The sequence below is a fragment of the Cherax quadricarinatus genome, chromosome 86 (genome assembly GCF_038502225.1).
Source record: "Cherax quadricarinatus isolate ZL_2023a chromosome 86, ASM3850222v1, whole genome shotgun sequence".
NCBI lineage: Eukaryota > Metazoa > Arthropoda > Malacostraca > Decapoda > Parastacidae > Cherax > Cherax quadricarinatus.
The window spans coordinates 14,699,270-14,724,394 of record NC_091377.1 but is presented as its reverse complement, the minus strand read 5'-3'; the positions used below and the strand labels follow the sequence as shown (position 1 = coordinate 14,724,394).

At 43.5% G+C, this 25,125-nt stretch overlaps 1 protein-coding gene across 1 annotated transcript in view; it reads right to left on the bottom strand.

Moving 5' to 3' along the window:
- LOC138855251 (uncharacterized) overlaps positions 1-24,835 on the bottom strand; it is a 64,026-nt gene extending 39,191 nt beyond the window's left edge. The window contains exons 1-3 of the mRNA XM_070103658.1: positions 24,604-24,835; positions 10,581-10,679; positions 5,701-5,856 (exon numbers count right to left, since the gene is read on the bottom strand). Of these exons, the coding sequence (XP_069959759.1) occupies positions 5,701-5,848 (148 nt within the window). The 5' untranslated portion in view covers positions 5,849-5,856; positions 10,581-10,679; positions 24,604-24,835. The remainder of the gene's footprint in view (positions 1-5,700; positions 5,857-10,580; positions 10,680-24,603) is intronic.
- Positions 24,836-25,125: the final 290 nt, after the last annotated feature.

Below are 25,125 nucleotides of genomic sequence, written 5' to 3'. Positions count from 1 at the left end.
TTTGAACAGCTGGAACTCCAGGATCTCCCAATCCTCAAAGTAGACACTTATGTCCTTCCTGCCCGGGGGCGGAGACGTTACCCTTGCAATGTGGCTCGTTTAACTTTTGACAGCCGAGAACTCCCGTCCTCTGTATATGTCGCGGGACATCGGTTACAAGTTCGAAAGGTGATACCTACACCGCAACAATGTAGAAATTGCTGGCGTTTTGGTCACCCAGCGAAATATTGCAGATCTATGGCCGAATGCCCAGTCTGTGGTGCCGACAACCATTCTAATACATCTTGCAGTCAACCTCCATCTTGCCTTAATTGTAATGAAGCTCACCCTTCGTACTCCCGCCGTTGCCAGGTCTACTTAAATGAACGTGAAATCCGTTGCCTCAAAGAGGCAGAAGGTCTCCCTTATGCTATGGCAGTTACTCATCTCCGCCTCCAAGGGAGACTACCCCGTGTTTCTTATTCTCGTGTTTCCAAACATCCCCCCACTTCTGGGGTCCCATCTTCTGCAGCCTCCTCTGTTGTTACCCCTCCCATAGCCATTACGGCATCTAATCCTTTTGCTGTCCTTGGCTCTGACGTCCCGACTACAACTCAGTCTGTTCTCGCATCTTCGCGTCCTTCCTCACAAGCCCCAGTATCGACAAGACCTCGTACGACACCTAATACCAATCGCCCCTCTACTCAGAAGTCCAAAAAATCCACATTGCTCAAATCTTCTTTGCCCCTTCCTTCCCTTCTTCCACCTCCACACGTTACCTTTCCAGTCTCTGTACCTAGTTCTTCCCCTCTCTCTGGCTCTATTACAAGTGTGGAGATTCACCCTCCTCCTCGTACTATGCCTTCCACCCCCGTCCCCTCCCAAGTTTCTCCCTCTTCTGTCACCTCCCAGGTTTCTACCTCTTCTGTCCCCCCCCACACTTCATCTCCAGTCCCTTACACTTTTCCCTCCCCCTCTACTTTGGTACAGTCCATTACTGTCCCAATCTTTACTCACCCTCCTCCTCCTATCTCCAATATGGTTTCCCATACATCTTTGAATTCAGAAACACTTGAAGCCATTTCAGAATATATTGCAGAGACTAAACCTTCAATGGACACTGATTCACTTCCTGTTCCTTCTCTTCCCTCTCCTCCATCTTCACAACCCCATTCTTCGCAACGCTCCGTTCCTTCGCTACTTGAACATCTTCCAATGCCACCACACGTTGACTTTTCTAACCCCTCTAGTCCGTAGGTGCCTTTACCTACAGATTCCTGATATTTTCTTCATCGCCAATCATGGCCTATTTACAGTGGAATATCCGCGGCCTCAGGGGTAATCGGGGTGAGCTTCAGATGTTGCTTTCCAGGTTTTCCCCTGTTGGTGCTTGCTTACAAGAACCAAAATTACACTCGGCTGTTTTCCAACCTATCTCAGGCTATAATTTATTGTATTCTTCGGATCCTTTCTCAGATGGGACCTTTAATGAAAGTGCCCTTCTTCTACGCAATGATATTCCGTACTGTCAACTATTTGTCCATACCTCGCTGCATTACACTGCAGCCCGTATCCACTTGAATAAGTGGTTTACAATATGTTCTTTATATCTCTCTCCTTCTCGAGCATTTTCTATCCCAGACTTTGCCTTTCTTGTTTCATCCTTACCACCACCACTTCTGTTACTTGGTGATTTTAATGCCCACCATTTCCTCTGGGGGGGGTCTCATTGTGACTCACGTGGCATTCAGTTGGAGGCTTTTCTTGCCTCTCACCCCCTCCATGTTTTAAATACGGGTACTCCCACCCATTTTGATCCTCGTACTCATACTCTCTCTTGCATCGATCTATCAGTCTGCTCTTCCTCCACTGCACTAGACTTCACCTGGTCTGTTCTACCAGACTTACATGACAGCGATCATTTTCCGATCATTCTTACTTCTCCTTCCTATTCACCACCTTCCCGTAGCCCTCGCTGGCAATTTGATCGGGCAAATTGGGATCTTTACTCACACCTCACTGCTTTTAGTGAGGTTCCTTCTTCATCCTCCATTGATGAGCTCCTACACATCTTCTCGACATCAGTTTATACCGCAGCTTCTCATTCTATACCCCAAACCTCAGGCAGGCATTCTCAGAAGTGCGTGCCTTGGTGGTCTCCTGCTTGTGCTCGTGCAGTACGTTTGAAACGTGCTGCATGGGGCAGGTACCGGTACAATAGAACCGCTGAGAGACTTGTTGATTTTAAGCAGAAGCGTGCGATCGCTCGCCGTGTCATCCGTGAAGCTAAACGCACTTGTTGGCGAGACTATGTTTCCACCATCACCTCTGCTTCTTCTATGAGTGCAGTCTGGAAAAAAGTGAGGAAATTGAGTGGTAAATACTCTCCTGACCCGGCTCCTGTTCTACGGGTCACTGGTGTTGATATAGCAAACCCTCTCGACGTTGCCATTGAACTTGGCACACATCTGGTCCGTATTTCCCGAGGGCTCCATCTATGCCCCTCGTTTCTTTCCTCAAAGTCTGCCAGAGAGTTAGTACCCTTGGACTTTTCTTCTCTCGGAGAAGAACAGTATAATGTGCCTTTTACACTTCAAGAACTGGAGGCAACGCTCTCAGCTTGCCGATCATCGGCAGCTGGGCCTGATGACATTCATATTCGTATGTTACAACATTTACATCGGTCAGCCCTTGTAGTCCTCTTACACCTCTTCAATCTTATTTGGGCACAAGGAGTTCTTCCCCAGCTGTGGAAATCTGCCATTGTTCTCCCTTTCCGCAAACCGGGTACTACAGGACATGATGCCTCCCACTATCGCCCCATCGCTCTTACAAGTGCAGTTTGCAAAGTGATGGAACGCCTCGTAAATCGACGTTTAATGTGGTATTTAGAGACTCACAACAGTCTCTCCGCTAGTCAATATGGCTTTCGTAAGGGTCGTTCTACCATAGACCCCTTACTACGCTTGGATACGTATGTTCGTAATGCCTTTGCGAATAATCACTCAGTTATTGCCATATTTTTTGACCTTGAGAAGGCATATGACACAACTTGGAGGTATAATATTTTGGCCCAGGCCCATTCCTTAGGCCTCCGAGGCAATCTACCATCCTTCCTTAAGAACTTTTTAACTGACAGACATTTCCGTGTTCGAGTCAATAATGTTCTTTCCCCGGACTTCGTCCAAGCTGAAGGTGTCCCTCAGGGATGTGTTCTAAGCACAACACTTTTTCTCCTTGCTATAAATGATTTGGCCTCTGTTCTTCCACCCAATATTTGGTCATCACTCTATGTTGATGACTTCGCTATTGCTTGTGCAGGCGCTGACTGTCACCTTATTGCAGTTTCTCTCCAGCATGCGGTCGACCGTGTTTCCACTTGGGCCACCACACATGGGTTTAAATTTTCAAGTACCAAAACTCACCAAATTACTTTCACTAGACGCTCTGTTATCTCCGATCATCCTTTGTATCTCTATGGCTCCCGTATCCCCGAACGTGATACAGTCAGGTTTCTAGGCCTTCTCTTTGACCGTCGGTTAACCTGGAAACCTCACATTACCTCTCTGAAGGCAACTTGTCACAGCCGGCTAAACCTTCTTAAAACCCTTGCTCATCTTTCCTGGGGAGCTGATCGTCGAACTCTGCTTCGCCTACATTCAGCCCTCGTTTTATCGAAACTCGATTATGGTGACCAGATTTATTCCGCGGCCTCTCCTGCTACTCTCTCTAGCCTTAACTCTATCCATCACCAAGGCTTACGTTTGTGCCTTGGTGCTTTTCGCTCTTCCCCTGTTGAGAGCCTCTATACAGAAGCAAATGTTCCATCCTTGTCTGATCGCCGTGATGCCCATTGCCTTCATTACTATGTACGCTCTCACGATCTACACAATCCTTCCATTTATAGAATGGTCACCGATATTAGTAGACATTCTTTATTCGTTCGCCGCCCCTGTTTGCTCCGTCCCTTTTCTCTTCGCCTACTTTCACTCTTGTCTTCCCTTCAGTTACCACCTTTATATGTTCATGTAGCATCTCACTTTTCCCTACCCCCCTGGGAAGTTCCAGCTGTTCGGGTCTGTTCTTTCTCACTCCCTTGCTCGAAAGCTCAACTGCCTACGGTGGCTTCCCGCTCTCTTTTTCTTGATCACTTCCACTCTCATTCTCATGCCACCGCTGTGTACACAGATGGCTCTAAGTCTTCAGACGGCGTCGGATTCGCAGCAGTGTTTCCGGACAGTGTCGTACGAGGGCATTTACTATCTTCAGCTAGCATTTTTACTGCTGAACTGTATGCCATTCTTGCAGCACTTATTCGTATCGCATCTATGCCTGTGTCATCATTTGTAGTAGTCTCAGACTCCCTTAGTGCTCTACAGGCTATACGAAAATTTGATACATCTCATCCCCTAGTTCTCCGTATCCAACTTTGGCTACGCCGTATCTCTACCAAACATAAAGATATTGTTTTTTGTTGGGTCCCTGGTCATGTCGACGTACAGGGCAATGAACAGGCAGACACTGCTGCGCGGTCAGCAGTATATGACCTACCAATTTCCTATCGAGGTGTTCCATTTCTGGACTATTTTGCTGCAATAGCTACCCACCTTCGCACCCGTTGGCAACAACGTTGGTCAACTCTGCTCGGTAACAAACTTCATTCTATTAAACCGAGCATAGGTTACTGGCCGTCTTCTTGTCATCAGTGCCGAGGTTGGGAGACCACTCTCTCCCGCCTTCGCATTGGCCACACTCGTCTTACTCATGGGTATCTCATGGAGAGGCACCCTGTTCCTCTCTGTGAGCAGTGTCAAGTTCCAGTATCGATTAGCCACATTCTGTTAGACTGCCCTCTCTATCAACGAGCACGCAGAATTTACCTCCAACGTCGTCTTCGTTCTCCTACTCTCTCTTTACCTTCCCTTCTTGCTGATGGACCCTCCTTTAATCCTGACTCTCTCATTGACTTCTTGACAACGACTGATTTACTCCACAAACTCTGATGATACTTTTCGCACTCCCCTCAGCCCTTTCTGGTTCAGTCTCTTGCTGCCCTTTACCCTTTCACCATCCACTGCCCCGCTGTTATCCGTAACCTGTTGCTCATCCATCTCCCTTTTGCCACCTGATGCCCTCGCTTCCTTCCTGCCCTGCAGCGCTGTATAGTCCTTGTGGCTTAGCGCTTCTTTTTGATTATAATATAATATAATGTGCACTGTTACAAGAGGGAAAATGAAGAGTAAGAGGAGGGAAGAGGTGCAGGTCAGAGGTGCTGACAGTTTATCAGTTAGTAGACAATACTCTTTGTTAAACAATAATCCACGACTCGTTATATATCGTAGGTGTAAAACGTAGCTGGGCTGCCCAGCTATGCTATGTTTTCAGGTTATGTTATTCAAGTTATATCGTAACTTGAATAAAGTTACGATATTCACGTTACATTATTCAAGTTACGATATTTAAGTTACATTAGGTTTAATAAGGTTAGATTATCGTCTATTAATAAATAAGTTATCAATTATAACATAAATAAGATAACGGCGATAATTAACAAAAATTTAATGTGGGAACAGAAAACTAGACAACAGTCAGACAGTCACTGTTTACAGTTCCTTAAACAGTCACTCATTTGACTAAGCAACAGTGAAATCCACTCTGTTAAGACAAACTAAACCCTGACGGGAATCCAAGTTATAACAAAGAGGAGAAAAGATGGGTTACTTTGGTCATGGGTGACTTGTAGTCCATGGGGGAGGTTGAGAAGGAGGGGCGCCGCCCCCTCCGGCAGGGTAGTGTGGGGGGAGGCAGCATACACTACCCCACCACTAGCAGCATACATCACCGACCCTCCACTACCACCCACCACCATACTTCCTCCTGCAACATAACCATACATTAATATATTCGAAATTAGTCGGTTTTCATATTAAGAGTAAATTTTTCCTAAATAACTCAAAATTATAATATAGGTCTGTGTTATTAACCAGAACATACAAACATAACTTACACTGTAATATAACTCTTTATTAATAACTAGAGAATAAAATCATACCTTACGTTACAATGTGGCCACAAAAACACTCCCTAATTTCAAACAGGTATAACATGTAACTTTGTTGTAATAATCTTTGACAGTTAGTAGCTTCAGATGCAGGGTATCATTCAGTGTCATGTGGTATAGGGTAGCATTGAAGGTACTCAATGTGAGCAAGTGGCCTGCGAGGTCACCAGACCTAACTGTTTGTGACGTCTTTGGGTGTACGTGAAGAAGACAGTTTACGTACCACCACTACCTGCAACCCTGGACGAGCTGATAATTTCCATCACTGAAGCAGTTGGCATGATAACACCAGATATACTGCAGAGCGTCTGCACCGAACTGGACTATCACATCGATGTTTACCGAGCAACCAGAGGGGTGTACATTGAATGCCTTTAATGCTACCCTATACCACCTCTTCAAGGGGGGCTCCTTGGCGTAGTGAAGAGGCTCTTTGTCCGAGGAATTAGACCTGTTGGTCTCCTTCCTCAGACCGACCCTAATTACCCCCCAATCCCCCCTTCCCTATTCCATCCTCCCCATCCTCTCTTTTTCTTTTCCTCCTCCTCCTCCTCCTCCCCACCCCTCCCTTTTGTCCTTCCTCTTTTTGGCCTTTGGGATTTTTCCCACAGGCACGCTAGTTCCTAGGTAGGGGAAAGGGTACCGGGGTCCATCCGATTCCGTTGAGGTTCTTGGCAGGGGTGTAGTTTGCTGTGGAATCTGGATCACCTGGGGATGTCCCAATCCCTCTCCAGTCTCCCTGGGGGTGGCTTTGGCTATCTTTCAGGCGACAGGTGTATCTCTGGAGGCTGCCTTTCAGATTCCAGGGGTGGTAGCCAAATGAGGTATGCTTTGTGGCAGATATCTGGCCGCCGTTCTTTTGTCCACCGAGGTAGCTCAGCAGATGTGAGGTTGCTATCCCGGATTGCTAGTTTACTGGCACGAAGGGTAGGGTATGGCATGGGTTCCATGCTGCATCTGTGCTACTTGCAGTGCTGAGGCCCCCTTGGGTGTGGAGGGAGATTTCTGGCCCTTTCATTCCTTCTAGGAACTATCCCTCCCCAGTCCCCTCTTTTTTTTCTTAAAAACAAGAAGAAAGAAGTAACCTAACCATGGAAGACCCAATTCATGACCCATCTACCCCCAGGCCCCTTGTTACCGGACCCCGTTCTGACCCTGCCTCGTCTTTTGACCACACTTCGGACACTCCTAATGTCCCTGTACCTCTTGCTGGTGCTGTTCCATCACCTGCTTCAGGTACCGGGGTTTAGACTGACTCCTTCGATTTGTCTGACCTCCACTCTCCTTTGACTATGCTTCCAGCCTCTCCCTCTATGGTGTGGCAATTTTCGAATCACCAACCCATCCCACATCGGACCAACTCTGGTCTCACTCCTAAACACCAATGACAATTGCCTGATGATACTTCTTTGCCACCTTCTCGTTCTACTCAGAAAAGACCGACACATCGTGCTCTCCCTTTCCATGCTCAGTTTCCGAATGCACAATGGGCTAAATTCTTTACTTTATGACCGACTTACTCTATTGCCTATCTTTCCGACCACTGTATTGGCAAGGCAATCTTATGCCATGTTGGTAGAGATATTTCCTTTCATGCTCTCAAGAGTGGTACCCGCATCATCACTGTCCAGAATGCCACCCAAGCTCATGATCTTTCTGTTCTTTCACATATCGATACTATTCCTGTCACTATCTAAAAACATCATTCCCTCAATTCTTGTAGTGGTACTGTTATTCTGCCCCATACCATAATCCAACAGAATTTCCAGACATGTGGCAATGACATTCTCGAACAGCTGGAACCCCCAAGATCTCCCAATCCTCAAAGTAGACACTTATGTCCTTCCTGCCCACGGGCAGAGACATTACCCTTGCAATGTGGCTTGGTTAACTTTCGACAGCCGTGAACTCCCATCCTCTGTTTATGTAGCAGGACATCATCTACACATTCAAAAGCTGTATAGCCCTTGTGGCTTAGCGCTTCTTTTTGATTATAATAATAATAATAATACACATTCAAAAGGTGATCCCTACACTGCAACAGTGTAGAAACTGCTGGCAATTTGATCACCCTGCGAAATATTGCAGATCTATAGCCAAATGCCCAGTCTGTGGTGCTGATGACCATTCTAATACGTCTTGTAGTCGATCTCCCTCTTGCCTTAACTGTCATAAGGCTCACCCTTCTTACGCTCGCCATTGCCAGGTCTACTTAAGTGAGCGCGAAATCCATTGCCTCAAAGAAGCTGAAGGTCCCCCTTATTCTATGGCAGTTTCTCAACTGTGCCCCCAAGGGAGACTGCCCTGTATTTCTTATTCTTGTGTCTCTAAGCATCCCCCCACTTCTGAGGTCCCATCTTCTGCAACTTCCTCTGTGGTTACCCCTCCTATAGTCACTCCTGTCTCTAATTCTTCCCCCCCTACTTTGGTACAGTCCATTACACTTCCAATCTTTACTCACCCTCCTCCTTCCATCTCCAATATTGTCTCCCATACCGCGTCTTTGAATTCTGAAACACTTGAAGCTATCTCTGAATATACTGCAGAGACCAAACCATCAATGGACACTGATTCACCCCGTTCCTTCTCTTTCCTCTCCTCCATCTGCACAACTCCTTTCTTTGCAGCGCACCGTTCCTTCGCTGCTTGAACGTTTTCCGCTACCGCCGCATGTGGACTTTTCTAACCCCTCTAGTCCATAGGTACCCTTACCTGCAGATATCTGGTATCTTTATCGTTGCTAATCATGGCCTATTTACAGTGGAATATATGCGGCCTCAGGGGTAATCGGGGTGAGCTTCAGATGTTTCTCTCTAGGTTTTCCCCTGTTGGTGTTTGCTTACAAGAACCAAAATTACACTCTGCTGTTATCTATCCCATCTCAGGCTATAATTTGTTGTGTTCTTCGGATCCTTTTCCTGATGTGGAAATTGAGTGGTAAATACTTTCCTGACCCAGCTCCTGTTCTACGGGTCGCCGGTGTTGATATAGCATTGAAATTGGCAATCATCTGGTCCATATTTCTTGGGGGCTCCATCTATGCCCCTCGTTTCTTTCCTCAAAGTCTGCCAGAGAGTTAGCACTCTTGGACTTTTCTTCTCTCAAAGAATAACCGTATAATGTGCCTTTTACACTTCAGGAACTGGAGGTGACACTCTCAGCTTGCCGATCATTGGCAGCTGGGCCTGACGACATTCATATTCGGATGTTACAACATTTACATCAGTCAGCCCTTGCTGTCATCTTACACCTCTTCAGTCTTATTTGGTCACAAGGAGTTCTTCCCCAGCTGTGGAAATCTGCCATTGTTCTCCCTTTCCACAAACCAGGTACTACGGGACATGATGCCTCCCACTATCGTCCCATTGCTCTTACCAGTGCAGTTTGCAAAGTGATGGAACGTCTGGTAAATCGACGTTCAATGTGGTATTTAGAGACGCACAACAGTCTCTCCACTAGTCAATATGGCTTTCGTAAGGGCCGTTCTACCATAGACCCCCTTACTACGCTTGGATACGTATATTCGTATGTCCATCCTGTGGATGGACATACGAACTATTGCAAGGTGACATAATTCATAAATCACTGCTGTTAGGTGACATAACTCATAAATCACTGCTGCAAGGTGACATAATTCATAAATAGCTGACACTAACATGAAGTAAGAGTCCTGGCTTCTGTGCATTTCTGGTCGCCAGAAAAGTTTAGAAATAAGGTGGGAATCCACTTGGCCAACAGTGGTAAGAGAGGCGCAACCCCCAATTCCCTTGTTGAGTGAAAGAACATATGCTCAACTAATGTGACACTTATTTTGTAGCAACGTTTCGCTCACCAGAGCTTTGTAAAGTTACAGCTGTATAGCCCTTGTGGCTTAGCGCTTCTTTTTGATTATAATAATAATTTGTAAAGTTACAAACAATACAGGGATACACAGCTTTGTAAAGTTGTTACAAATAATACAGAGACACAGAGCTTTATAAAGTTGTTACAAATAATACAGAGACACAGAGCTTTATAAAGTTGTTACAAATAATTAGCAACATAGTTGGGGTTGTAGCCAGCAACAGCTGTGTGAGCATTTAGCCTATCTTTGCTTTTCTTATTAATTGTGGCATGGTGGTTTTATCGAAGTGTTCATCTACAGTCTACATCAATGTATCTGTACAACTTAACGTAGCTGATATTTTCACCGTGCAAACAGATGGGTGGGAGATGTCGTCTGCTTGTCAATATCTTTGTTTTAGATGAAGAGAAGAGGCCTAATCGATTACAAATTGCTTGAACTTTGCCAAGAATGGTACTTATCTTCTTATGCCATGTTGTATGGATCATGATGTCATCACCATAGCTTATAGCTATATGCTGAGGTGGGGTAGGTAGAGCATTTAGGAGAACACTGATCTCAGAAGATCAGTTGTCTGACCATACCTGTAGATACATTCTTCCCTACCTCAGGTTCATGGTTGTAGTCTTACAGTGAATGTTGAGGGAACTTTTATGTCAGAGTGGCTGTCATGAGGTCACTGACACACAGTCTTACCTGACAACACGGTGGAGGTCTTGCTGGAGGTGGTGGTGTGAGAGGTGGTGTGAGAGGTGGTGGTGGTGTGAGAGGTGGTCAGATAAGGTGGGCGGCGACCTGAGGACAGGTATCTGGTTAGTTGCAACACTCACAACACACTGTTAATATACACTACAAATACTATAAACAATGATCTATATACACCTGCAACACTATATCTGCAAACTGTCACACACACCTACAATGGTCTGATAACTCCTGTAGAGGAAATACAATGGGAGGATGAAAGGAAGAGGTCAATCTTTGTTCATGGGCTTCAGGAGGCCGAAGGGGCAACTTATGCAGTAAGACAACAGGAGGAGGAAAAAGATACTGAAAATATCATGACAAATATAGGAAAGGAAGACATGACCTGACAGATTTTCAGAGAACAGGAGGGTTCTTGAGGGGAAGAAACCGTCCAGTTAAATTGATTTTCAAGACAGAAACAGTGCAAAACAGGATCCTTCAGAAGAAAGCATGACTAAGGGGCTCAATAAATTACCAGTGGGTGTACCTCGACTATGACAGAACACAAGAAGACAGAAACTGGGAGGATACAAAGATGCAAGGAGCAGGAGAGTCGAAGATGGAGATGGGCAGGAAACCCAGACTCAGGAGGAAGAGCAAACACCTCTCCCAAAAACACCTACAGAAGACCTTCAACCTTGACAACCCCACAGCAACCAAACTAAAAGCAACCCACAATCCATACCAAGAGCCCCTATTCCCCCACTACAAACTCCACCTTTACAGCAGTCCCCCATCCAGCCAGGTTTCCCACTCTCTCAACAAACCCCCCAGGCTACAGTTTTAGAAAAGCTGAAGGATTGGTACATCAATGCAGATGGAATAAATGAGAGGAGTGGCATGAAAGAATCATGGAGACATCCCCGGACATCATAGCACTCACAGAAACGAAGCTCACGGGTATAACAGATGCGATCTTTCCATCTGGATGTCAGATCCTGAGGAAAGATAGAGGGGAAGGAGGAGTTGCACAGTTCATCAAAAACCAGTGGAGATTTGAGGAAATGAAAGGAATGGCCAGAATGGAATCAAGAGACTACATAGTAAGAATACTTCAGACTGTTGGTCCCAAAGTGGTGATTATTGCTGTGACGTACAATCTGCCACAGAATAGCAAGAGGCCAAGAGAAGAATATGAGAGCAAGAGAGCAATGGCGGACACACTAGCTGAGGTGGTCAGTAGGGCCCATATAGGTAGGACAAAGTTACTAACTGTGGGTGATTTCAATCACAAGGAGACTGGGAAAACCTGGAGCCATATGGGGAACCAGAAGCGTGGAGAGCTAAGATGATGGAGGTGGTGCTGGAAAACCTCATGCATCAGTACGTCAGGGGCACTACCAGAGAGGAGAGGATGAACCAGAAAGGCAGGACCACATATTCACCTTCAGTAGTTCTGACACTGAGGACATCACATATGAAAGGTCCCTCAGAACTAGTGATCACATGGTCCTGAACTTCGAATACATTATAGAGATAAAAGTGGAGAGTGAAGCAACATAAGCAGGATGGGAGAGGCCAAACTACAAAAGAGGGGACTACACAGGCAATGAGGGATTTCCTGCATGAGGTGCAGTGGGACAGAGAACTGATGGGAAAAACGGTAAAAGAAATGATGGAATATGTGACCACAAAATGCAAGGAGACAAAAGAGAGGTTCGTACCCAAGGGCAACATAAACAATAAGAAGACCAAAATGAGTCTTTGGTTCACCCAAACTTGTATAGAGATCAAAACTAAGTGCGCTAGAGAATGGAAAAAGTATTGAAGACAAGTACTCAGGAAAATAAGGAGATTAGCCAAAGACCTAGAAATGAATACGTATGGATACGGAAGGAGGCCCAGCAGCAATACGAGAATGATGTAGAATCGAAAGCCAAGTCTGACCCAAAGCTGTTGTACAGCCACATCAGGAGGATAACAACAGTCAAGGATCAGGTAATCAGACTGAAGAAGGAAGGGAGATCACAAGAAATAACGAAAAGATATGTGAGGAACTCAAAATGACATTCAAGGAAGTGTTTTCAGTGGAGATAGAAAGAACTCCTGGAAACTGGGATGGAAGGGTACACCAACAAGTGCTGGACACATCACATGCAACAGAGGAGGAGGAGGTGAAGATGCTACTATGTGAACTAGATACCTCCAAGGAAGTGTGACCAGACATCTCTCCATGGGTCCTGAGAGAGGGAGCAGAGGCACTGTGTGTGCCTCTAACAACAATCTTCAACACATCTATTGAAACAGAGCAACTACCTGAGGTGTGGAAGACGGCAAATGTAGTCCCAGTCTTTAAGACACGAGACAGGCAGGTGGCATTATCAGGAGGAAAGTGGTGGAGCATCTAGATTGGAATGAGCTTATAAACGATAACTAGCATAGGTTCAGGGAAGGAAAATCCTACTTGAGTTTTACGACAAGGTGACTGAACACAAGAGAGAGAGGGGTGTAGGTAGACTGCATTTTCTTGGACTGCAAGAAAGCCTTCGAGATAGTTATGCATAAGAGATCAGTGCAAAAGCTAGAGGAGCAGGCATGAAGATGAGAGAAGATCAAAGAAGAATGCAGAGTACATGCTAGGGGCCAAAGACTGCAAACCTCACTCAAGGAAAAAGATCATGAGGTGAATATCATACCAAACACATCTCCTGAGGCGCACATCAACCAAATAACTGCTGTAGCATATGGGCGCTTAGCAAACCTAAGAACAGCATTTCGACACATGAGTAAGGAATCATTCAAGACTCTGTACATCGTGTACGTCAGGCCCGTATTGGAGTATACAACACCTGCATTCAGGTTTATTCTCTATAAGGGTTACAATGTGGGGTTTACAGGTTTTGGGTATTGTGTGGTTTACATGTTATAAAATACTAATTACAGAGGGGGCCACTAGGACACCTAGCCTGGCTAGGCATTTCGAGCAGACTTAGATTAATTTTTAACATTAAATCCTTACAGATTATGGTATTAAGGCTAAGTGACTACATCATAATTTGTGAGTTTGGCAACGTGAATGCTTTTGTTTTGGCACAATACAAAGTGTCTATATTGGAGTATCATAGGCAAACTTATGACTAGTTAGGATTTATTATTTTAAGATTATGATTAGTATTTCTGGGTTTATAGTCAGTGGGTGAGTGAGTGTAATTGTGAACCACCAGGTGGTTATCATGTAGTTAGTTGTCGGGGTGGATCAGGGAGACAAGATGTTTTCTAACTGTAGTTTTGAAAGTGATGAATGTGTCTGCAGTTCTAGAGTTTTCAGGTAGGGTGTTCCAGTTTTTAGGTCCTTTGAAATACATTGAATTTTTGTAAAGGTTTAGTCGAACACGGGGAATGTCATAGAGATGTTTGTGTCTGATGTTATGCCTGTGGATCCTGTCACAACTATCAAGAAAGCATTTTAGGTCAAGGTTAATATTGGAATTTAAGGTCCTGTAGATATAGATTGCACAGTAGTAAGTGGGGATGTTCTGAACAGGGAGTAAGTTTAGATCTATGAAGAGTGGGGGGGGGGTTGCCAGGGAAGGGATTTAGTGATTATTCTTACTGCGGCTTTTTGTTGGGTTATTATTGGCTTTAGGTGTGTTGCTGCAGTTGAACCCCAAGCACAGATAGCATAGGTGAGGTATAGCTATATAAGTGAATGGTATAGTGTGAGAAGGGCAGTTTGCTGCACGTAGTATCGTATCTTGGAGAGGATCCCCACCGTTTTGGATACTTTTTTTGTTATGTGTTGGATATGGGTGCTGAAATTTAGGTTGTTGTCAAGGTATAGCCCAAGGAATTTGCCCTCATTATGTCTGGCAATTAGAATGTTGTCGATCTTAATGTTAAGTTGTGCAACACCTGCTCTGCTACCAAACATAATATAGTAGGTTTTGCCAGTGTTAAGTGTATGTTTATTGGCTGTCATCCAAGTCGATATTTTGAGCAGCTCTTCGTTAACAAAGGTGTTGAGGGTGGCAAGATTAGGGTGGGAGATGACATAAGTCGTGTCCTCAGCAAAGAGAATGGGTTTCAGGTGTTGGGATATGTTTGGAAGATCATTGATGTAAATGAGGAAGAGCAGGGGGTCCAAGGACACTTCCCTGCGGAACTCCAGTATCAAGTGGCCGTATTGATGAGGCTGTGTCTTTAATGGTGACATACTGATACCTATTAGAAAGGTAGGATTTAAAATATGCAAGCACATGGCCTCTTATACCATAGTGGTCAAGTTTGTGGAGTAGGATGCCGTGGTCTACTGTGTCAAACGCTTTTCTTAGGTTAATAAAAATTCCTAGCGAATTTCCTTATTTTCCAATGCTGTGTAAAGCAGGTCTAGCATTTTTCCTGAATCCAAATTGGCAGGGGTTGAGTATGTTTTGTGATGTTATAAATGAATATAGTCTCCTGTGCATGAGTTTCTCGAAGATTTTGGATAGCAATGGTAAGTTTGATATTGCCCTATAGTTGTTTACGTCTGTAGGGTCACCACCTTTATGTATTGGTGTAACCATTGCTGTCTTGAGTAGTGTTGGGAAAGTGCTAGTTTCTAGTGACTTGTTAAAAAGTAATGTAATAGCATGCGAAAGGATATGGGCTGCTCGCTTGTACAATAATGGTGGGATGTGAGACAGATTCCCCGAGTTATTTTTAAGTGACTTTATGATCGCGGTGACTTTCGTGGGCTCAGTTAGTACAAGATAGAAGGAATTTGGGAAATTCCCATCTAGGTAGTCCCCGGCACGGGCATTGGTAGGTGGGATTTTACTGGCGAGATTAGATCCTGTGTTTGAGAAGAAGTCGTTTATCTTGTTAGCTGTGTCAGTGGGATGCAGTGGTGTTTCATGAGGTTTAGTTAGAACAATATTCTTGTTTTTTATCAGTGGGTCCCCAGAATCTGGGAAAGTGTTTTCCAGGTATTTTTTATATCTCCTCTTGCAGTGAATCTGCTGGAGTAGTACAGTTGTTTGGATTTCTTTATTAATTTGGTGAGAACTGTTGAATATTGGAACCCACACCTAGCGAAGCACGTCAAGAAATTAGAGAAAGTGCAAAGGTTTGCAACAAGACTAGTCCCGGAGCTAAGGGGTATGTCCTACGAGAAGAGGTTAAGGGAAATCGACCTGACGACAGTGGAGAACAAGAGGGATGGGGAGGGGGACAAGAAGACATAAAATACTGAGAGGAATTGACAGGGTGGAGAGGGACAGGATGTTCCAGAGATGGGACACAGCAACAAGGGGTCACAACTGGAAGTTGAAAACTCAGATGAGTCACAGGGATGTAAGGAAGTATTTATTCAGTCATAGAGTTGTCAGGAAGTGGAATAGTCTGGAAAGTGAGGTAGTGGTGGCAGGATCCATACATAGCTTTAAGAGGTATAATAAAGCTAACGGAGCAGGGAGAGAGTGGACCTAATAGCAACCAGTGAAGAGGCAGGGCCAGGAGCTATGAATCGACCCCTGCATCCACAATTAGATGAGTACACTAGTTTATACACATCTGCAACATTATACTCTGACTTACACACACTTGTAACACTATACACTGACTTATGCACACTTGTAACACTGACTTATAAACACCTGCAACACTGACTTATAAACGCCTTCAACACTGACTTGTACACACCTGCAACACTATACACACCTACAACAATACACAGTGGCTCTTAATTCCAAGCAGATAAGAATGAAACTCAACTATATATTAGACACACATCTAATAATCTTATGAGTAAAATACTGAAATTTTGATTACCATTAAATTACGCTAAAAATACATGAGTCACCCTCTCGAGAAGTTCAATATTTAATAACTGATGCGTCTTAGTGCCAACAGAGTGCCAGCAGAGTGCCAGTCTAGTAAGTAAGTAAGTAAATTTATTCAGGTATACACAAATACAGTTACATAGAATTATCATACATAACAGCATATGTGTAGAGAACCTAGGATAACCCAAAAAAGTCAGACAGAGTGACTTATTTCCATTGGGGTCCTTTTACCTTATTATTATAATATAAAGGTTATAATATTTTCTTATTATTCTACAATGAAGATAACATCTTATTATCATACTAAAAAGACTATCTACAACACGAGGGTCATTAAGACTATCTACAATACGAGGGTCATTACTAGGGATAAGGTAAAATTTACACGTATTTTAGCTAAAAAATAGAAAATCATTCCCCTCCCTTTCTGTTGCTTCATTCATCAGACACTTTTTGGCAGTCTTCTTGAACTGGTTCATACTATGACTGGCTTTGACATGTGCGGGTAGTCTGTTCCATTCCTTTATTGCTGTACAATAAAAGGTGTTTGACGCCTGGCCACTGACTGTGGGTACTACAAAGTTGTGCTCTCTCCCCCTAGTACTATGATTGCTTTGGTTCCCAACCTTGACAAAATTGACAGCAAGATATTCTGGACACTGTTCGTGAGCAATTTTATAAACATGATTTAGCTTCAGTTGTTTTACTCTGTCTTCAACATTCAACATATCCAACTGCTGTAATTCATCCTGGCCTACATGTTCTCTTGGTCCCAGCCCCAGGATGAATCTTACGATTTTGTTCTGGGTGATTTGCAGTCTATCTTTCAGTTTTTTTGTCAAGGCAGAGTACCATGAAGAGCAAGCGTAATCCATATGGCATTGTGTAAGGGCTAGACATAGGGTCCTGCGAGCCTCAGTAGGTAGACACTGTGCTTGTCTATACAGGAACTTCAGTCTGGCATTCGCTTTCTTTACTACACTGTTCCCTATCAATTCTCCTGACATGCATGGGTCAAAGGGGATTCCCAGATATTTTACTGATGAAACCAAAGTGATGGACTCCCCATTACACTGAACATTAAAATTATTTACCCTTCTCAGTTTATGTTTCGTTCCAAAGAGAATGGCTTCAGTTTTCCCTAGGTGTAATGATAGTTTGTTGTCTACTAACCATTTGCTGCAGGACTCCAGTTCCAGTGTTAAAACATTAGCAATATCTTGTGGGTCTTTACCTGTCACTAACAGAGCACTGTCATCTGCATACAGTAGGAGTTTGCACTTGACACTGATAGGCATATCATTGACATAACATAAGAATAATAAGGGACCCAGAATACTACCTTGGGGAACTCCACATGTTATCGGCAGGGGTTCTGATTCCGTTTTGTTGATTTTGACTATTTGTCTCCTGTTGCTAAGGTAGGACTTAAACCAGTCTACAGAACCTATACCGATAGCTTGAAGTTTCTTACATAATATATTGTGGTTGACAGTATCGAAGGCCTTTTGCAGGTCTAAGGTTACCATACCTATGAGGTTCCCTTTTGACATTTCAGTTCTCAGGTAATCCATCAGATTAATAAGGGAGGTATTGGTTGAGTAGGATCTTCTAAAGCCCGATTGATAGCTATGGAGAATGCTGTTGTCATTAAGGTACTTAACTACTTGAGAATACACCGCCCTCTCCAGAATTTTAGATATTATACTGAGTATACTAACAGGTCTATAGTTGCTTACATCAGACCTATTATTTTTCTTGAAGATAGGAGTAACTCTGGCCTCCTTGAACCCCTCCGGTACGGTATTAGTGGTGATTGATAGATTTATTATGTGAGCAATAGGGATTGACAGTTCAGAAGCACCATCTTTTAGGAACTTAGACGGGATGTTATCAGGGCCAGTGCTCTTAGTTGGGTTTAACCTGCTTAGTTCTTTTTGAATGAAGTCATGAGATACACTTACTAGTTGACAACTGTTTGGGGTTACCCCTTTATTGGTATAGTATGTTTGAAACTTATCAGAGTCTGTGTTAAAGGTATTTGATGCAGCTGGTAGTTTACTTACTAGTGTTGATGCAACAGATGTGTAGTAGGAATTAAAGCAATTTGCCACCTTAGATGTTTCGTGGCATACCTCATTATCGATAGTGAGTACTATGTTAGACCTATCTACTGGCTTATGGCTATACCCCAACTGTTTTAGTTGTTGCCAGAGCTTTCTGGGGTTATGCTTATACTCTTCAATTTTTGAGCAGTAGTGCTTTGCCTTTGCTCCTTTTATAAGCCTCTGTACTCTGTTCCTCACCCTTTGGAATTCATTTAGTGCTGCAATATCCTGTCTGTTTGCTTTAAATCTTTTTAGCAGCTGGTCTCTGAATTTCATATTATCTAATATCTCAGTATTCATCCAGGGTTCAGTTCTTCGTTTAATCCTAACCTCTTTAACTGGTGCAATATTATTAAGAATGGTAGTGAACATTGTTTTGAATTTTTCCCAGGCATCGTTTACGTCCGTGCAACTTGTCATCTCTGTCCAGTCACAATTGTGTAGCCTATTTACCAGTGTTTCTTTACTGTAGTTTCTAGTTGACCTCATTTTTATTGTCCTGTGTAGGCCTATCCTATCCCTAGTGATTTTCCTGGTGCAGTAAATGATGAAATGATCACTAAGACCTGTGGTAATGACGCCTGACTGACTAATGTTCTCAGAGCGGTTACAAAGTATGTGGTCAATTAGGGTGGCTGAGAACTGTGTGATCCGGGTTGGTGTATTAATTAGTTGGGTGTAGCTATTTAATCCTAGAATTTGCTTATACCTTTTGCATAGCCCGTTATTTTGCTGCTGAAAACAGATATTGAAGTCGCCCAGTATTATTGTCTCGCAATTGTTTTCAACTCCGGACAAGACTCTGGAAAAGTCTTCTAAGAACTGGTCCTGGGTAGGAGGGCGGTAACTAGTTCCTACTAAGATGGGTTTGGTCTTGGGAAGCAGCACTTCAAACCATAGAATCTCCAGTTTATTGTTATTTAAATCAGGTCTTGGGTTGTAAGCTAAGTCATTTCTAATGTAGGCACATACTCCACCACCCTTTCTGTTCCTATCTAAGCGTTTTATATTGTAACCTTCTATTTTGACCTCGTCGTCAGTCACCGTATCATCCAACCAAGATTCAGAGATGGTTATAACTGCCGCCCTAATTTTGTTAGCTAGAATCCTAATCTCTGCCAATTTAGGAAGAAGTGATCTTACATTGACATGAATAAAGTGAAGGCCTGTTTTCATAAAACAATCATAATCATCAATATATGGCAATGGGTCATTTGTATTAAAATTAGGTAAATCACTGTCATCACTGCTAAAGGGTAACTGTGCCAAAGTGCATTTGTTACACACAAAATGAATTCTGGCACCGTTGTTATAATTGTACATACATCCATCATGCACCCACCCCTTACACATTTTACATAAGGTGCCTTTTCTGTTTTTCATGCGTACTTTAGTACAGTGTATGCACCTGTTTGGTAGTGTTTGAGATAATAATGGCTGTATTGTCTCACATTGACCTATGTATGCATTACATATGGAGTTAAGGTTATCATCCCTAGCTACTAGACCGTCATTATCGCCGTCATTTATCTGTCTGTTTTGCCTCTGCACAATAGTTTGAGGTCCTGGATTAATTTGGATATCACCACTTAAGAGCGCTACAATAAGAGCTGTGTGCCACTGTTTTTGTTTGGGTATGCGGTGTTGCCAGACCTTGCGGCGATAGTGAGGTTTACTTTTCTGGTAGGATGGCAACTGTTGGGCTTTTACTGTCCAGGGTGCTGTTACTCCATTCACCTTTTCCAGCCCCCATGACTGATTTCTTTCTTCATGGAATTGAAGAAGAAATATAAATATAATTATGGCAGCCTGTACCCCCCTAATGCCTGCCATTTTCACTCTTCGCTCTTTTACTCATATACAATAATATTTATTTCTCTTTTCCAGTCCCTAGTACACTTAGTATCTGCTTTAGCAATCACCACTGAATTACTAGTAAAATTTCCTCTTCAAAACCCTCTTCACTGCTCACTTTTCCCTTAACTTCACAAAACCCTTACAGTTAACCTCTTCAAAACCCTCTTCACTGCTCACTTTTCCCTTAACTTCACAAAACCCTTACAGTTAACCCCTTATTACACACTCCCCTTCCCACCTCACTTCACAGTCTGGCTTCACCAATTAACTTCTAACTCCTTTCCATTCTGGTAGACCAGAAAGGTTTAATCAATGGTTTTATCCTTCCAAATCCCCCTCAATTCCATTTATCGGGGGTTGTGTCGTGTTGTTGTCTCCTGACCTGGTCTGCTGACTCAGCCATTTTTAAAACGCTGAGGGGAGTAACGCCACCTACAACCTGACTTTCCTTGAGTTTATAGATATATTTGTCTCTATGCTGACTTTGTCTCAGACAACATTTGTCACTCTACTATGTAGTGATAGTGTGTTAATAGTGTAATACATATATATATATAGTATATAGTATATATATATATATAGTATTATATATATTGATAGTAGATTATAGTCATGGTCCCTGTCAAGCCTCGCTGTGTCCTGCGCATGTGCTGATACAGATTATAGTCACGGTCCCTGTCAAGCCTCGCTGTGTCCTGCGCATGCGCTGATACAGATTATAGTCACGGTCCCTGTCAAGCCTCGCTGTGTCCTGCGCATGCGCTGATACAGATTATAGTCACGGTCCTTGTCAAGCCTCGCTGTGTCCTGCGCATGCGCTGATACAGATTATAGTCACGGTCCCTGTCAAGCCTCGCTGTGTCCTGCGCATGCGCTGATACAGATTATAGTCACGGTCCCTGTCAAGCCTCGCTGCGTCCTGCGCATGCGCTGATACAGATTATAGTCACGGTCCCTGTCAAGCCTCGCTGCGTCCTGCGCATGGGCTGATACAGATTATAGTCACGGTCCCTGTCAAGCCTCGCTGCGTCCTGCGCATGCGCTGATACAGATTATAGTCACGGTCCCTGTCAAGCCTCGCTGCGTCCTGCGCATGGGCTGATACAGATTATAGTCACGGTCCCTGTCAAGCCTCGCTGCGTCCTGCGCATGCGCTGATACAGATTATAGTCACGGTCCCTGTCAAGCCTCGCTGTGTCCTGCGCATGCGCTGATACAGATTATAGTCACGGTCCCTGTCAAGCCTCGCTGTGTCCTGCGCATGCGCTGATACAGATTATAGTCACGGTCCCTGTCAAGCCTCGCTGCGTCCTGCGCATGCGCTGATACAGATTATAGTCACGGTCCCTGTCAAGCCTCGCTGTGTCCTGCGCATGCGCTGATACAGATCCTCCTCACTTCTTGACAGACGTAGCGACGGGCGGAGTCGCTAACGTACGGTGGTCCCAACATACAGTTTTGTATCATATAGATCGCAGGTTTGTTGCTGCATTTCACAATGCAGCAACAAACCTGCGATCTTAACAATGACCAACAAGCCAGATGGGGATGGAAATCTTTAGCTCTGGATCTTTCACACTTTCGTGCGTCGTCAGGAGCTATACTGTTGCAAGACAGCAACAGATAGGTGAAATTCTGAGGTAAGGCAGAAGGTATCAGCTTATGACACTGTGTCATGGGCTGCCAGTGATACCTTCTGCCTTCCCTCAGAGAATTTCACCTATATGTTGCTGTCTTGCAACACTATAGCTCCTGACGACGCACGACAGTGTGAAAGATCCAGAGCTAGACATGTCCATAGTGATATTTATATTTAATAACTAAAGGATGTCTCGTCTCATCGTTGGATTCACATCAATTACTGGTGAATGGTTTTTCAGATAAGCTTCAAACTTTCAGTATCGGTAAACTTCATTAGGTGAAAGCGTGATGTAATTACTAAGTAATGGTTCTTCCGATCGAGTTCAACCACTTCTCATCACTGTATCTTCCCTGGAAATACTTTTATACAATTTTAAATAGAACTACTGAAACCTGAGAACTACTGAAAACTTGCGTTTTCTAAAACTAACGAGTTTAGTGAGATAAACAGATGTATATTCTGTGGTATTCTGTGCAATAACTGCAGAATGCCTCTTCTGGTCGGCTTCAAACTTTTAGTGTTGATGTGTTGTCCTCAGAGTAAGCTTCACCTTTATGTTACCTCGTCTAAGTTATCAAATGTCAATTTTACCCACAACATGTTAGGTACGAGGACACAGGTGCTACTGATGTGACATTTTATTGTGGCAACGTTTCGCTCTTCAGGAGCTTTGTCTAGCTGTTACGGAGAGCGAAATGTTGCCATAAAGAGGTGTTGCATTAGCTGCACCTGTGTCCTCTTACCTAAGTTACAGTGTTTGACTGTATTAACTTATTTTAAGTTTAATCAACTTAAATATTGTTTTATCAGCCAATAACAGTCGTGTACCTTAAAAACCAGTGTTAAAACCAGTGTTAAAACCTGTGTTAAAACCTGTGTTAAAACCTGTGTTAAAACCAGTGTTAAAACCAGTGTTAAAACCAGTGTTAAAACCAGTGTTAAAACCAGTGTTAAAACCAGTGTTAAAACCAGTGTTAAAACCTGTGTTAAAACCTGTGTTAAAACCAGGGTTAAAACCTGTGTTAAAACCTGTGTTAAAACCTGTGTTAAAACCAGTGTTAAAACCTGTGTTAAAACCTGTGTTAAAACCAGTGTTAAAACCTGTGTTATGTGCACAAAACCTGTGTTATGTACACAAAACCTGTGTTATGTACACAAAACCTGTGTTATGTACACAAAACCTGTGTTATGTACACAAAACCTGTGTTATGTACACAAAACCTGTGTTATGTACACAAAACCTGTGTTGTGTACACAAAACCTGTGTTATGTACACAAAACCTGTGTTATGTACACAAAACCTGTGTTATGTACACAAAACCTGTGTTATGTACACAAAACCTGTGTTATGTACACAAAACCTGTGTTATGTACACAAAACCTGTGTTATGTACACAAAACCTGTGTTATGTACACAAAACCTGTGTTGTGTACACAAAACTTGTGTTATGTGCACAAAGCCTGTGTTATGTGCACAAAACCTGTGTTATGTACACAAAACTTGTGTTATGTGCACAAAGCCTGTGTTATGTGCACAAAGCCTGTGTTATGTGCACAAAACCTGTGTTATGTACACAAAACCTGTGTTATGTACACAAAACCTGTGTTATGTACACAAAACTTGTGTTATGTGCACAAAGCCTGTGTTATGTGCACAAAACCTGTGTTATGTACACAAAACCTGTGTTATGTACACAAAACCTGTGTTATGTACACAAAACCTGTGTTATGTACACAAAACCTGTGTTATGTACACAAAACCTGTGTTATGTACACAAAACCTGTGTTGTGTACACAAAACTTGTGTTATGTGCACAAAGCCTGTGTTATGTGCACAAAACCTGTGTTATGTACACAAAACTTGTGTTATGTGCACAAAGCCTGTGTTATGTGCACAAAGCCTGTGTTATGTGCACAAAACCTGTGTTATGTACACAAAACCTGTGTTATGTACACAAAACCTGTGTTATGTACACAAAACTTGTGTTATGTGCACAAAGCCTGTGTTATGTGCACAAAACCTGTGTTATGTACACAAAACCTGTGTTATGTACACAAAACTTGTGTTATGTGCACAAAGCCTGTGTTATGTGCACAAAACCTGTGTTATGTACACAAAACCTGTGTTATGTACACAAAACCTGTGTTATGTACACAAAACTTGTGTTATGTGCACAAAGCCTGTGTTATGTGCACAAAGCCTGTGTTATGTGCACAAAGCCTGTGTTATGTGCACAAAACCTGTGTTATGTACACAAAACCTGTGTTATGTACACAAAACCTGTGTTATGTGCACAAAACCTGTGTTATGTACACAAAACCTGTGTTATGTACACAAAACCTGTATTATGTGCACAAAACCTCAAACTTACTTAAATCATGAACACTTAGAGGGAAATTTAGACTGAAGAATAAAAGGCACAATACCGTGACTGTAACAACACATAAATAACCCACATACAGGAGAGAGGAGCTTACCACGACGTTTCGGTCCAACTTGGACCATTTACAAAGTCACAGTGTGACTGTAAATGGTCCAAGTCGGACCAAAACGTCGTGGTAAGTTTATCTTATGTACGGGTTATGTGTGCACAACATACCTGGGACGGAGGGAGTGAGCACCAAGCCTGGAGGAAGGTGCACAGGCAGTGCCTGGCTGACGATGGTGTGTGCCGAGGAGTGTGCACCTGCTGAGGAGTGTGCACCTGCTGAAGAGTGTGCACCACCCTGGCTGGCCGAGGGCGTGGGCGTGTCTGAGGGCGTGGGCGGGGAAGAGGAGTCAGACTGACTGGACGACCCACCACCAAGGTAGTCCTCACGACCCGCACCTTCCTGTAAACACAAAAATTACGAGATTAAAATTATCCCTTATATATACTAAGTAGGTTATTTTGGGTTTGGTTAATTAACGTGATAATCCTGGGATACTGATGGTATAATTACGTCATAGTGGCCTTGTATAATGACCTGGTCAGTATAACTAAATCATGGCGACCTATGATGACCTGGTCAGTATAATTACCTCATGGGAGCCGTGTATACTGCTGCTACACCATGTACACTGCTGCTATACCATGTATACTGCCGCTACACCATGTACACTGCTGCTACACCATGTACAC